The 13,124-nt window shown below is 45.9% G+C and overlaps 1 protein-coding gene across 1 annotated transcript in view; it reads right to left on the reverse strand.

The window, feature by feature from the left end:
- Window positions 1-13,124, reverse strand: part of LOC144143144 (dehydrogenase/reductase SDR family member 9-like) — a 54,493-nt gene that overhangs the window by 7,289 nt on the left and 34,080 nt on the right. The window contains exons 3-4 of the mRNA XM_077674950.1: window positions 4,589-4,689; window positions 4,414-4,475 (exon numbers count right to left, since the gene is read on the reverse strand). Coding sequence (XP_077531076.1) covers window positions 4,414-4,475; window positions 4,589-4,689 — 163 coding nt within the window. The remainder of the gene's footprint in view (window positions 1-4,413; window positions 4,476-4,588; window positions 4,690-13,124) is intronic.

Here is a 13,124-nt window from a genome sequence, read left to right on the forward strand (position 1 = left end):
TACGATATTCCAGAATCCACACAAAGATGTAAACTGTGCACTTTTATTTTCCTCGGGCGCATTGTAGGTCTTGCGTCCAACAAAAAGAAACTAACTTCAAATCCTTGATCAGTACAAAATCAACAGGCATTTACTACAAAAGGAAGGCACACAACAAGGGGCAGTCACCAGGAAGTAAACACCGCGTAATGCCACCGCCCCTGTTGTACACCTAAGCAAGTGGTAGGCAACATGATAGTGCTGCCTCGCCCTTCCATAATTTTTTTAGGGGCGAAACCCCTTAGTGGCTGGGGCTGTTGGCGTCTCCCGCCGTCGTCGTAATCGTCGTCTCATGTAGTCACGGTACCAAAAAACCGGAAAACTCGCTTATGGCTCACACTAGAACGTAACACGTTTAAAAAACAGCGGGACACACGTTTACGTCTCGCGCTAGAGCGCTTCGTTAAGCGTACTAAAAAAATACCGAGAAACTCCTTTACGTCTCGTGCTAGAACGTAACGCGTTAAAAAAAACAACCTCGGAACATTCGGTGACGCCTTGCGCTGGAGCGCTAAAAAAACACCGGGACACTCATTTACGCCTCGCGCTAGAGCGAACACTGCGAAAGGAAGCCTGCAAATATCACTCATCTATTGATTTTCGGCCTTATATTTACGTACTGTCTTGTTCTTGTTCTGCAATGTTGAAAAGTATTACCATTAACCACAGAAAACTCGTCTACGCCTCGTGCTAGAACGTAAAACGTACTAAGAAAATTGGCCGCGTATCTGCTCCTTTCGTTGCAGATGCCGGTGCAAGACGATAGTCGACTGGCGCCCCTGCAAAATAAGTGCATCCCTTCTCTTTCCCGCTCACCACTCATTCTGTTGCTCTCCCGTCTCGTTCCTTCCAAGATAACGAGCTAGAGGCTTGCTCTAGTCAATTTAAATTTACCTCCTCCCACTGCTCCCAGTAGGGTACCTCAATGACAGCGCTGCTGTACGGCGGAGACGCGTGTGAATCGAGGTGACCGACTAGAATGTTTATAGAACCACGTTGCCCCATCCCAGGAGCCTTCAAAGCGGAATGCGGAACCTATCTAGTGGAAGCTTTTGTTGCTGTTGCCATTTGATATTTAGGATTCCGCAAGGGAGCGCTGGCCACAACAGGCGACCGTTTTCTGCAGTTGATGTAGTATTTTATTTGTTATCGAGAAAAGCAAGCATCCGTAAATTTTTAATAAATGAACACTGCAAATATCACTCATGTATTGATTTTCGGCATTATATTTGCGTAATGTCTTGTTCTTGTTCAACAATGTTGACAAATTTGAACATTAACACTTGACTTAGACGTTTAGATTTGGCTGTGAGTATGATAATGTTTTACTTTGGCCGGCTGGCTCAATCGAGTGACAGACAGACAGTCCAAAATTTTCCCGTTCAAGTAGCCCAAGAAAGACTATCGTCTTTAAAGAACCCCGGGACACTCGTTTTTGCCTCGCGCTGGAGCGCTTCCTAATGCACACTAAAAAACACCGGGACACTCGTTTAAGCCTCGCGCTGGGAACTTGGTGTTTCAATGACCAGAGACTTTTACAGCAAAGCTGTATACCTCTACCCCCCTAACGGTTTCATCGCCGTTGACAAAAACGCCAAGGCGCCAAGAATACATCTATACACTGCATGCTTCACCCCACCACAGGTTTCACGTTAGTTGAAATGGCAAGGTTTTTTTTTTAATTTCCAGGGCGGCAATGGACGAGGGCATTGAGTGTGCCGTTAGACATATAAGGACTGCTTTCAAATTCCTTGACGAGTGTACGTGATCCATCAGTGCTACGGGGCTCGACGCCTTCCATCAACAAGATTTTCAGCTGTGTTTGTGTGCTCGTAGACAAAACCCATCTCCAAAATTCTGAGTAGATATACTCAGGGCTAAGCACATTTACTATTCAAGAATTTCTAGATGATTATTTTATTGTTTTTTTGCGTTTTCACACTTCCTTTTTTGCCCATCCTCCATTTTACTGGGTCTGCTGCGGCCGCCAGGACTATCCGCAGCGCACTCGTTACAACGATGACGGGCGGAACTAATAAATGAGTGCTTTAAGGTTTATCGGTCTGTATTCTAACTGTACTTATTTATGGTTTCTCTCAAAAAATGGACTGTATGACAAAAAAAATGCATGCAGTTTCATTCATCATGATAGCTGTCGATGTAAGGAGCAGTAAACCGCCATTGTTTCTCTTGGGTTGGTGTTGTGAGTACCTTGTGTTTATCTTGTGTGTATTTGTGAGTTGATTTTGTTTCCCAGTAGTTTTTCTGTTTTTGTTCATTTTTTAGTGTGTTCCTTCTTTTTCTGTCTCTGCCTTGCCTTTTCACCCGTTTCGCTTGTGCGTCCTCAACTCGAACCGCAGGATTCGCTTTCCTTTGCTATTGTTGAGTTTCGACTGCTGACTGACGAAGCTGGGGATTTTGCACTCTCCGTTGACGCTTTGCTTCTGCTTTACTTCGTGGCACAGACGAATCGGCGCTCCAGCGTTGCTGTCTTTCGCAAGCTAGCATGAGCTGTCAATCAGACTGTGCCAACTTTTCGGCGTTCACGGCGGGAAGCACCAGCTCTTTGCTCGCGGGGTCTATTACGAGAGGCTGTGGCGCCCTCCCGGGACTAGCTTTGATATAAACTTGGAAGCTTTGGTGCCCTCTCTTTACTAGTTCTGCTATCAACCTGGGTGCATGACACCCAACGACATTGGACGGACGACCGCCAGGGCAACTGAAAAACTCCACGCTTGAAATAAGTATCAACATTTACACCTCCACAAATCTTCAAGTGAGGCAGTTAATCTAATTTTTGAACCAGTGAGTGAATTTGCACTCTTCAACAAGTTATCAGTACTGTGTGCTACCTTGTAAAGGTTATGAAGCAGATAATTGGTACTCGGCAGGCTACACTTTGAAAGTATTAAGAAATCGTGAGAAGTAGGCTACCTGTGTGTCTTATGAGACTGGCATACAATGAATTTGTACTACTGGTGGGGACGCATGAGGCTGCACCATGTGTTTTACTAAGTACATTAAAATGAAGATTAGATCAGCCCAAAACCACAGAAAAAAGAATGGCAGGTTTGACGCCTATGCATAAAAACGTAGCGGGTTATCTGAGACATTCTAGTTCAGATTAGGCGTAATAAGTCGGATTAGGCCAGTATTGCTATGCGAGTGACATACGGCCAGTGGACTACGCGCTTAATGGAGTGGCTGCCATGGAAAGCAAACGAAGTAGGGTAAGACCGAATACCGGATGGAGCGATAGAACGATAAAATCTTGGCACCCCGTTGTCCCTGCTGTTCTCTATACTCATCTACCTATCAATCCCATTCGATGTGAAGCATCTCTCCCATGTCATATCCCGTGCATCGATCGCGCCGTCGAAGCGCTGTCTGTCTCCTTTGTTGAAAGCAAACATATTTGCTAGACGGGAGGCCCATCGGAAACACGCGCACCACATGGACATCACATGTTATAGAGAATTCGCGAGGAAACAAAAAGAAGCCACATTGTGAGAATTTGGCACAGCAAGTTCAAAACGTTCTTGTTTTTTATGGCCCTACGCTAGTTATATTTGTGACGAAGGCTTGCATGAAAAGGTTGAATGCTAGAAAATAACTTTAGTACATTTTAGCTGCGAAAACAAGATAAGGAGGACGAACGATAGAAAATAGGTCAATGAAAAAAATCAAATCAAATAGGCTTATTTTCCACAAGTGAATGGTTTCTCGGGTGAAAGCTAATAATACGGTTTTAAAAAATTCAGATTATTTTGAATGCGAGGTTAAATAGTCGTAAAGGGATAATTTTCCGGACCGTCGCGATAACGTCTACCTAAACAGCCCCTTGAAGGCACCCCTGAAACTCAGATTCTCGAGAAGATAATGTTTGGTGTTCACATTCAGCAAACGTATAACGTAATTCTTGCCGGAAATGAAGCATACATAATCACTTTATTTTATTTTTTACGCTCTTAGCGCATGAGCAGTAAAAATGACTATATGATGGTATCCGCAAAGCCATTTTTCAGCTGCGGGTTGGGGCATCATAAAGTACGAAGACATGAGCTATCCAAAACTCTCTTTGAAATTACAAAAATTTCTACATGCGTCCCGAAGGACTTGATTAAAGCAGAAGCGATGAATTACTATTGGTTCTGTCTATGCATTTTAAGCATTCCTTTGTCGCTATAGGTGCATTCTCAGTTTTCTGTTTCAACTTTTATTTCATTTGCACTGCACTAGTGTTTGGCATGTCATGACTAGGAATAGAAACTGGCAAGCAGGAACGACAACAACCCTCACATCAACGAACCCTACCATGAAGTTATCATCAAACACACACTGAGGAACGCTATTAGGAAGCGCAAACTTTCTTACCTGTTATGAGCACACTCTTCCCTTTGGGATCCACTAATCCGTTCAAGAAGGTTCGACGTGCGCTGCACAGTAACCAGTATCCAAGACACAGTGTGAGGCCTGCTAGTGCAGCATTTGTTACGAGGTAGACCACAAAAGGCAATCGCCAGGCAACGAGCCACAGAAGTATGCTCACAGGTATTGTGAGCTGGAGCACACAAGGCATACCTTGCGGGTTGGGTGCGCGGCCACGTACAGAGAGTGGCGCCAAGCCAGCGCCAGATGTACAAATAGGAGCTGAACCGTAAATAGAAACAGAAACCCGTTTGTATTCAAAAAGAACAAAGGGTACAAAAGGGAACGAGTTGGCAAACATGTTAAACTTGCGTAGTAGGGGAGAGGTTACATCGTTAAGCACGGAATTCAAAATTTATATTAACAACAAATACGAGACATTAGCAGACACACGCAAACATTTTTACATGAGCCATGTTTGTGTGGAACTGCATCGTTACAGGAGGAAATTAATTGAAAAGTAGTATCGAGTATAAAAGATATAGACCATTTACGTTGTAGATTGTAAAATGCGAGGAAAAAGGAAGTCCCGGAGAATCCCTGGACAAAAAACGTCTGTGAGCCTGAGATTTCAACGCTGTAACGGGTTTAAGCTTTCTTGGCGCAATAGTACTGGACACAATAAATCTTTATAATGCAGAACGTCGTGTGAACTGAAACCCAGATTGACCGCAACATCTCGTATATTACCTTTTAAACTGAAATACTTTCACAGTTGTTCACTTCTAAACCCAGAAATCGTAATGAGGTGCGTGTAATTACACGAGCAGCTAATGTCGAAGCGTTTTCCTTGTACTTTTCTTATTTATTGCTGTTTGCCTCATTTCCAAATTAACCCACGTAGTTTGGTATTTACTGGTTCATTTGCTCGCAAGGAAGTTCATTTTCCGACCTGCCAGGGTAGTTCTTCATGTCACTTAACCCCATGGCTCAGTGGATAAAGGATTGTGCTTCCTAACTAAGAGAATCTAGCTCGATTTTGGACGCGTTGGCCGTTTTTTGGAGGAAGGCAAAAGGGGAAAATGTTCATTCCTTTGCGGCCGCAATAATCTGTGGCCCTCCTCAGTGGTTCCTCCATACCCCAGGTCCAGCTTCGTCGTCTAAAGCACCGGAACGTATTTTCGAATGGTATTTTTTGAACATTGTTATACTTTCATTCCCTATCTTATTATCTCCGGCTTTCACTTTTTTACACATCAGTCGTCATGCTCGGTAACAATGAACGGAGAGAAGCAGAGGTGCAGCTGTGGCTTTAGATCTTGTTCTGAAAAGTGAGTCTCTAATAATAAAGAGTTAATTGCGCTAAAATGTATCACAGGCTTTACCGAAAGCCCGAAGCTTCATTCAGCACACCTGTTGAGGGTTTGGGGCTATTTGAGATGCTGACTCAAACTCGGAACGATGATACCAAGTCCTCACGCTGTTTAGGCATTCACCCAAAATTTGGAAAGCGTTTCCTGGCCGCCACTAAAATGTTCAGCACGAATCGAAGCACACACACATTAACAGGGCCGTAATGCTTGTATCGGTTTGCAGACATGCATGGCTAAATAATTTATGGCATCTGCGCGAGTATTATGCAGCTCTTTTTTTACCTCTGTGTAAACAGAGAACAGCATTGCTTTACGGAAACTAAACGCGCAACAATGACTTGCATGTTGGAGAAGGGCTATTTCGGACTAGCATGTTCGCTGGAAAGCGATATTTCGTTCCGAAATAGGTAAAATGCCAGCGCTTCCGGTGCAATGCAAAACGTTAATTCAAGCGGCTGATAGCCAGGCCCCACTGGTAAAGAGACCTAGAAGATACCAAGCCACGTTTAATTACGCAAAAAATGTGCAGAATTAAGCTAAGAGAACATTTTACAATAAAAAGAAATAACGGATCTGGAACCACAAAAAAAATGAAGGAAGCTTACACTAACGCGGTAGCTTGAACGTAGCGAAGCTGTACGCAACCTTCACGACTATAATGACGGTTCAAATCCAAGATTGCAGCCGGTTTGATTCTTCTTCGTTGCCCCAACGACCTTTACTCCATCATTGTTGCTATGGGTGTGAGCTTCTTTCACCTTTTTGGTTTCCGCCGATCACTGTAACGACTTCAGGCGAACAGTCGTCAACCATTCGAAGTCCTTGGGAGATACCTATCATCAGCCTTGCGTCACAAAGGGACTTACCAGATCGGAGGAAACACTGCTGTACCGCATCCGAACGGGCTCAGCGAAGACCCCAGCGTGGCTTTTCAAGGTGGGCCCCGTGCGATCGCCTCTGCGTTCGTCATGTGCTGTGATAGGGGATGTACAACACTACGTGATGTGTTGCCCAGAGCATGATTTCGAGCGGACTGCAAAGATCTCATCGATTCGAAAGCTGGCAGCCTTACACAGCACTCTGGACCACATCGTCTTCCGAAGGGGAAATTGAATGCTGCGCAGAGACGTGTCGCGCCTTCTACTAAGCTTCCTTTAGCAGACGGAACTGGAAAACTCGTGCTCGTGGTGAAAGGACACTACCATTGACTAATTAGGAAGAGCTTGGACGGAGCAATTGCCGGCATATTCAGCCAGACTAACCTTGCCGCCTGGTCCCGCACAACAACCACCCCCACCACCTTAAAGTGATCATCATTGCACATCACCTTGGAGTGGCGTACGTTATGACCCGTATGCTCCCAGCAAGTGGTATCACGATTACGGCGAACGCTGCCGTTTTTTTGGCTAATCTTGGCCAATGTCCCTAAGTGGGTATGGTTGGCTTGACAAACGGGTGCCTGGGATGCTGGGCAGTCGCCGCGAGGGCAGCACACAAGAGCGCTGGGTATTTTAAATGCAAAGCATTTCAGTAACTCACGATGTCACCCGCGTTGACGTCCGTAGTCGCAGTCCGCACCCCTCCCCCTACACTATATAAAAAAAATACTATCCGGCGCCTGGTTTTGATCCCTCGACCCTGCGGGCGGAACGCAATGTACACGGTGCTCTACCCACTGCGCCACAAAGCCGACACAGAATGGGAGGCTACGAACGCACCTTTTATCCTTGACTCATTCAAACTACGTCAAGAAGCTGCTGACACAACGCATTCACTACCACCAACTCCCCAAACACAAAACGTTAACCCAATACACCCAGCCCCTATGCCACGCATTTACTCGAGTCCCCCTCGCGGGGAGATGGGCCCAATTTTTATGCACCCCATTCGGGCTCCTCCACGTCCAGTTCTGACTCTCCCGTTTGGAGAAGAAGGGATTCTTAATGCGTAGATTATTTTGTTTTTTTAGCTGCGGCGAAGTCGCCGAAATCGTACCCACACTTCCTAAGTGGGTATGCTTGGCTTAACAAACGCGCGCAGGGGACACTGGACGGTCATTGTGGGCAACGCACACACGAGCGCGGCGCATTTTCTGGGTTTTGTTCACTGCCGGGGGGTCAGCGCAAGGCGCGCGCTCACGTGGGCGCGCTCGGCATTTTTTTTTGTATTTTTAACTATGGACAGGGAAAATTACGATTCGCCGAAAAGCGTCGCCCTTAAAATAGCTGATGTGTTGGGGCTCGAACCCTGCTTGTTCGTTTTAAAACCCACGGTTCTACTCACTAGCAGAACAACGGAGCTCTTTAGCTGGTGAACGAAACAATAAAAGAAGTCTTTCAAGCGAAGCTGTAGGGGGCTGGGAGCGCACACGAAATGGCTGGCTTGTAACCACAAGCAAACGGAATCTCGCCGCTGAGAACAAGGCCCATAGCAGCGGCCATCAACAACAGCATCAAGGGTGCTGTACTAGTGTAATGGATACCTGGGAAGTAGGAATGGCCGATAACGAAGTGGCTAATCAGCTAGCCCGAGAAGCTGCAGCCAGAGAAACTGCCAATTTCGAACCAAACAAAACACTCATGGTCCGGACAGCAGCTAAACTGAAGGACAACTCCACTGGGAGGAGGGAGCTCCCACAGCTCTCTGGCACGCTCACAAGATACCAAGCAGCCCTAATAAGACAAGCTCAACTGACACCTTGGATACTCCAGCTAGACTACACTAGATATGGGGAGATCATGACACACCGCCCCCTACTTGCTCCACATGCCCCGCTATTCTAAACAAATATCACATCTTTTGGAACTGCACAACCATACGCCACACTACAAACACACGCCAGAAAACATGGCTGACCGCAACATTGATTGATTGATTGTAGGGTTTAACGAGTCGATGCAACGCAGGCTATGAGGCGCTCCGTAGTGGAGGGATATTTTTGACCACCTGGGGATATTTAACGTGTGCCGAAATGTCGTACACAAGGGCATGTTTGCTTTTCGCCTCCATTAGAAAAGCGCCCGCCGCGGCCGGGAATCGAACACGCGACCTCGTGATCGGCATCACAACGACTTATCCATTGAGCCACCGCGGAGGGTGGCAGGGCTCCGTGCATATATATTTATTAAAAGCTGCTCTCTCTCTCTCTCTCTCTCTCTCTCTCTCTCTCTCTCTCTCTCTCCCTGTCTCTCACCTATGAGGCATGTATAAAAGACGGCCGGTGAATACGCGGAAAAATAACTCAGGGCTGTGAAGTAATCTTTGCAGAATAACTGAAGGAAAAACAGGCAGCTTAGAATGGTTAGAGCAGCTTGGAAGCTAAGACCACCCCAAGAAGTCATCATGTGTGACGTTGGGTACGCGTTAGTGCTCCGACCACGGGGAGGACTGGATCTTCGCAAAGTTACGCCGGCAGCACTAGCGGACACGGTGCTTCAAGCAGCCCAAATAGCCCAAAACCCTCAAGATCAGCTACGTATCCGACCTACACCGAACTATGTAATCGTCAGCACTCCCTCAGAAGAACGAGCTCAATGCTACGCCGACATCAAAGCCATTCAGGTAGGCGGCAACACCTTCATTATTGCTGCGCATGTGGCGGCTCCTTCGAACACCACCGCAGGGATAATTTTCAATATCCCCGAAACGGATACCCATGAAGAAATCCAAAGCAGCATTTTCAACTACAACCCAGAACTCCCCATTTTGGCCGTGAAGAGACTCGGAACATCGAATATGGCACAAATCCTATTTAATGGAAACCGAGTCCCTTATTGGGTGCGGTACAGATCGACGACCTACCGCTGTAAGCCATATCGACGTAAAACTGAAGCATGCCTCGCCTGCTGGCAAGTCGGTCACAGACAGGATGTTTGTCCTAACCAGAAACCCTCAAGCCGCTGCAGTATCTGCGGAACACCAAATCCCACCGAAGACCACACGTGCACACCAAACTGCATTGTGTGCGAAGGAAACCACCCGACAGGGACGACGGACTGCCCGCAACGTTTTCAACCACGCCGACGCATAACATATGCTCAAGTGCTCATGGACTCGCCCTCAAACCCCTCATCGAACAGTGTCAGCCAACCCTCCAATAACAGCGGGACCAAAAAGACAACCAAACGAACAGCAAGCAGACCTAACGGCGAACCGAAGGTGAGCCACACAGTTGCTTCTTTCCACTGCTCAGCCCTCAAAGTTACATCCCCACCACCCTCGCAACCCCCACCACCACCACCAGCCGCGATACCCCCTGAGTTCCTCCAAGAACTTAAGGCCATGCGCCAGGAAATACAGGCACTCCGTGCAGAAAATCAAGCCCTAAGAAATGAAATAACAACTCTTAAAGCTACAAACGATCAACCAGACGCACAAATGGACACAGATCTCCCTCCCGCGCAAAAACGCAAAGCGGCGGATCCACTCCCTAACGAACCCGAACCGTCTCTTGACCATCGAATTACCGTTGTTGAGAAGAGCTTAAGCAACCTCCGCAAAACACTGCACGAGCAGAAGGTAGAATTTAAATCAACCTGCAGCAACTTTAGTGCCAGCCTTGACGCACTCCGAAACGAACTACACGAAGGCATTAAACGAGTACTCGAAACCGTCCAACCAGTAACGGGCCAAGATCACATGTCATTCCCTGCTCTTAATGGCCAACCCTAAAAAGAGTATAACGCTATGGCAATGGAATTGCCGAGGATACTCTAAAAAAAGCAGAGCCTACAGTTACTCATCCAAGCTCAGCAATCTCCTCCCCAAATTATAACGCTACAGGAAACAGGCAAGACGGTCTCGCTCCCTGGGTACAGAGCATTTCAAAACAGGAACAGTCCACTCACAGCAATACTGATACACCGCAACATCCCAGCAGTAAGGGAACAGTTTGAAAACACCGACGTCAAACACGACTTTGTTACAATTCATCCCACCCAAAAACAAGAAGACACGCTCCACATACTCAACGTATACAGCCCCCCAAAAGCGCACCGCCAAAATTTTAAGAACCTCTTCACACTAGCTAAAAATGCAGCGGGGTCACAACCTCTAATTATAACAGGCGACTACAATGCACCACATCGAGCCTGGGGTTACCCTACAGACACAGCAAAAGGTAGAAACCTATGGGAACAGATACAACAACTACATTTTACACTTGAAAATGACCCCCAGACACCCACCAGAATAGGAAACAGCGCACAGAGAGACACTACACCCGATCTCACCTTAACCCATCGCATAAAACAAGCAACGTGGCAAGTTACAGAACACGCACTAAATAGTGACCACTACATAATACAAATAACAATACCCATAGGTAATAAGCTAAGACAACTACGCAAATCACCAAACATAATAGACTGGCCAAAATTCAGACTTCATAGACAAAACCAACAGGAATCACAAGAAACGACATCTCTAGAGAGATGGACACAGCAATTACTAGAGGATGTCAAGCTACATACGAAAACGCCAGATGAAACTCCCCCGGATGAAATAATGGATCCCCATCTCCTACACCTTAGAGAAGCATATCACAGCATCCAAAAAAGGTGGCGGAAAAATAAACTCAACCATCGCCTACGCAGGAAACTAGCAAAGCTGGGCGAAGCAATACAAAAGTACACAGCTCAACTAGCACAAACCCAATGGGATGACATATGCAACCAAATGCAAGGAAACCTGGGCATGAAAAGAACATGGCAGTTATTGAAACACCTCATTGACCCCAACAACACTAAATCAGAAACAACAAACCGAATAACACACCTAGTACAAAGCCATAAAGGAGGACAGGAAGATCTCATCAGCCAAATCAAAGATACATACTTCCCAGAAACATCACCGGACCCAATCCACCCTTACCGAGGAGAAGTGAACCACGGACTAGACAAAGAAATAACTGAATCGGAACTAAGAGGAGCCTTGCACAAACTACGCACACAGTCCGCACCAGGACCAGACAAAATCACTAATAAAATCCTCAGAAACCTAGACGACACTTCAATAACAACCCTCACAGCCCTTTTTAACGCATATTGGACCACAGAAACACTACCCCAAGAATGGAAACATGCAAAGGTCACGTTTATACCAAAACCGGGAAAATCCCTCAAAATCGAGAATCTAAGACCAATATCTCTAACGTCATGCCTGGGCAAGCTATTAGAGCACATAATACATGCGAGATTGACACAGCACTTAAGCAGACTCCAAATCATACCACCGACCATGATAGGTTTTCAAGCGGGACTCTCCACACAAGATATACTACTGCAACTTAAACAAGAAATAATCACCCCAGCAAATCACTTTGACACAGCAGCAATCCTAGCCCTAGACCTCCACAAAGCGTTCGACAACGTTAAACACTCAGCTATTCTAAACAACTTACAAGCAACAAACCCCGGACAAAGAACTTACAGATACATCCAAAATTTCCTCTCAAATAGAACAGCAACAATATCAGTAGGAGATGTGCAGTCAGACACCATAACACTACCAGCTAAGGGTACCCCACAAGGGGCTGTGCTGTCACCCCTCCTCTTTAACTTAGCAATACTAAACATCCCAAAAGAATTAAACAAAATACCCACATTGAAATACACTTTATACGCGGATGATATTACATTGTGGATACATGGAGGCAGCGACGCAAACATAGAACACACCCTTCAAAAAGGAGTAGAGGCAGTCTCAAAAGCTGCAAACGAAGCAGGATTAACCTGCTCACCTTACAAGTCAGAATTACTCTTGCTCCCGCCCAAAAGAAAGAAAGAGAAAACACTTTCACAGATTTCACTCCACATTCAACAACATCAGATACCCATAGTTAAAACAATCAGAATACTAGGATTGCACATACAAGCGAATCGCTCAAACACAATCCACATCAAGAATCTCTCAACCCACGTAAACCAAACCATATGCCTCATGAAAAGAATCACCAATCGAAGAGCAGGACTTAAGGAGCGAGACCGTATTCGCCTGATTCAAGCATTTGTAATCAGCCGAATTACCTACTCCATCCCCTACCTCCATCTAAGCGCCCAAGAAATGAAAGCAATAAATACACTAATTAGAAAAGCATACAAAGCAGCATTACGAATACCTTTAAGTACATCTAACGCTAGACTCGATGAGCTAGGCATATACAACAATTGCGAGGAATTAATAGAAGCGCATTTAACTAATCAATCAGTCCGTCTGACCAAAACTACCACAGGTCGACAAATACTAAAACAGCTCAGAATCAACCCCCCGGCAATAATAGCTGAGAAAGAGCCCATCCCATTAGAAATAAGAAACAACCTAATCATAAAACCACTGCCGAAACAT

The sequence above is a fragment of the Haemaphysalis longicornis genome, unplaced genomic scaffold (genome assembly GCF_048455015.1).
Source record: "Haemaphysalis longicornis isolate Haplotype H1 unplaced genomic scaffold, Haemaphysalis longicornis Haplotype H1 scaffold_6, whole genome shotgun sequence".
NCBI classification, from domain to species: domain Eukaryota; kingdom Metazoa; phylum Arthropoda; class Arachnida; order Ixodida; family Ixodidae; genus Haemaphysalis; species Haemaphysalis longicornis.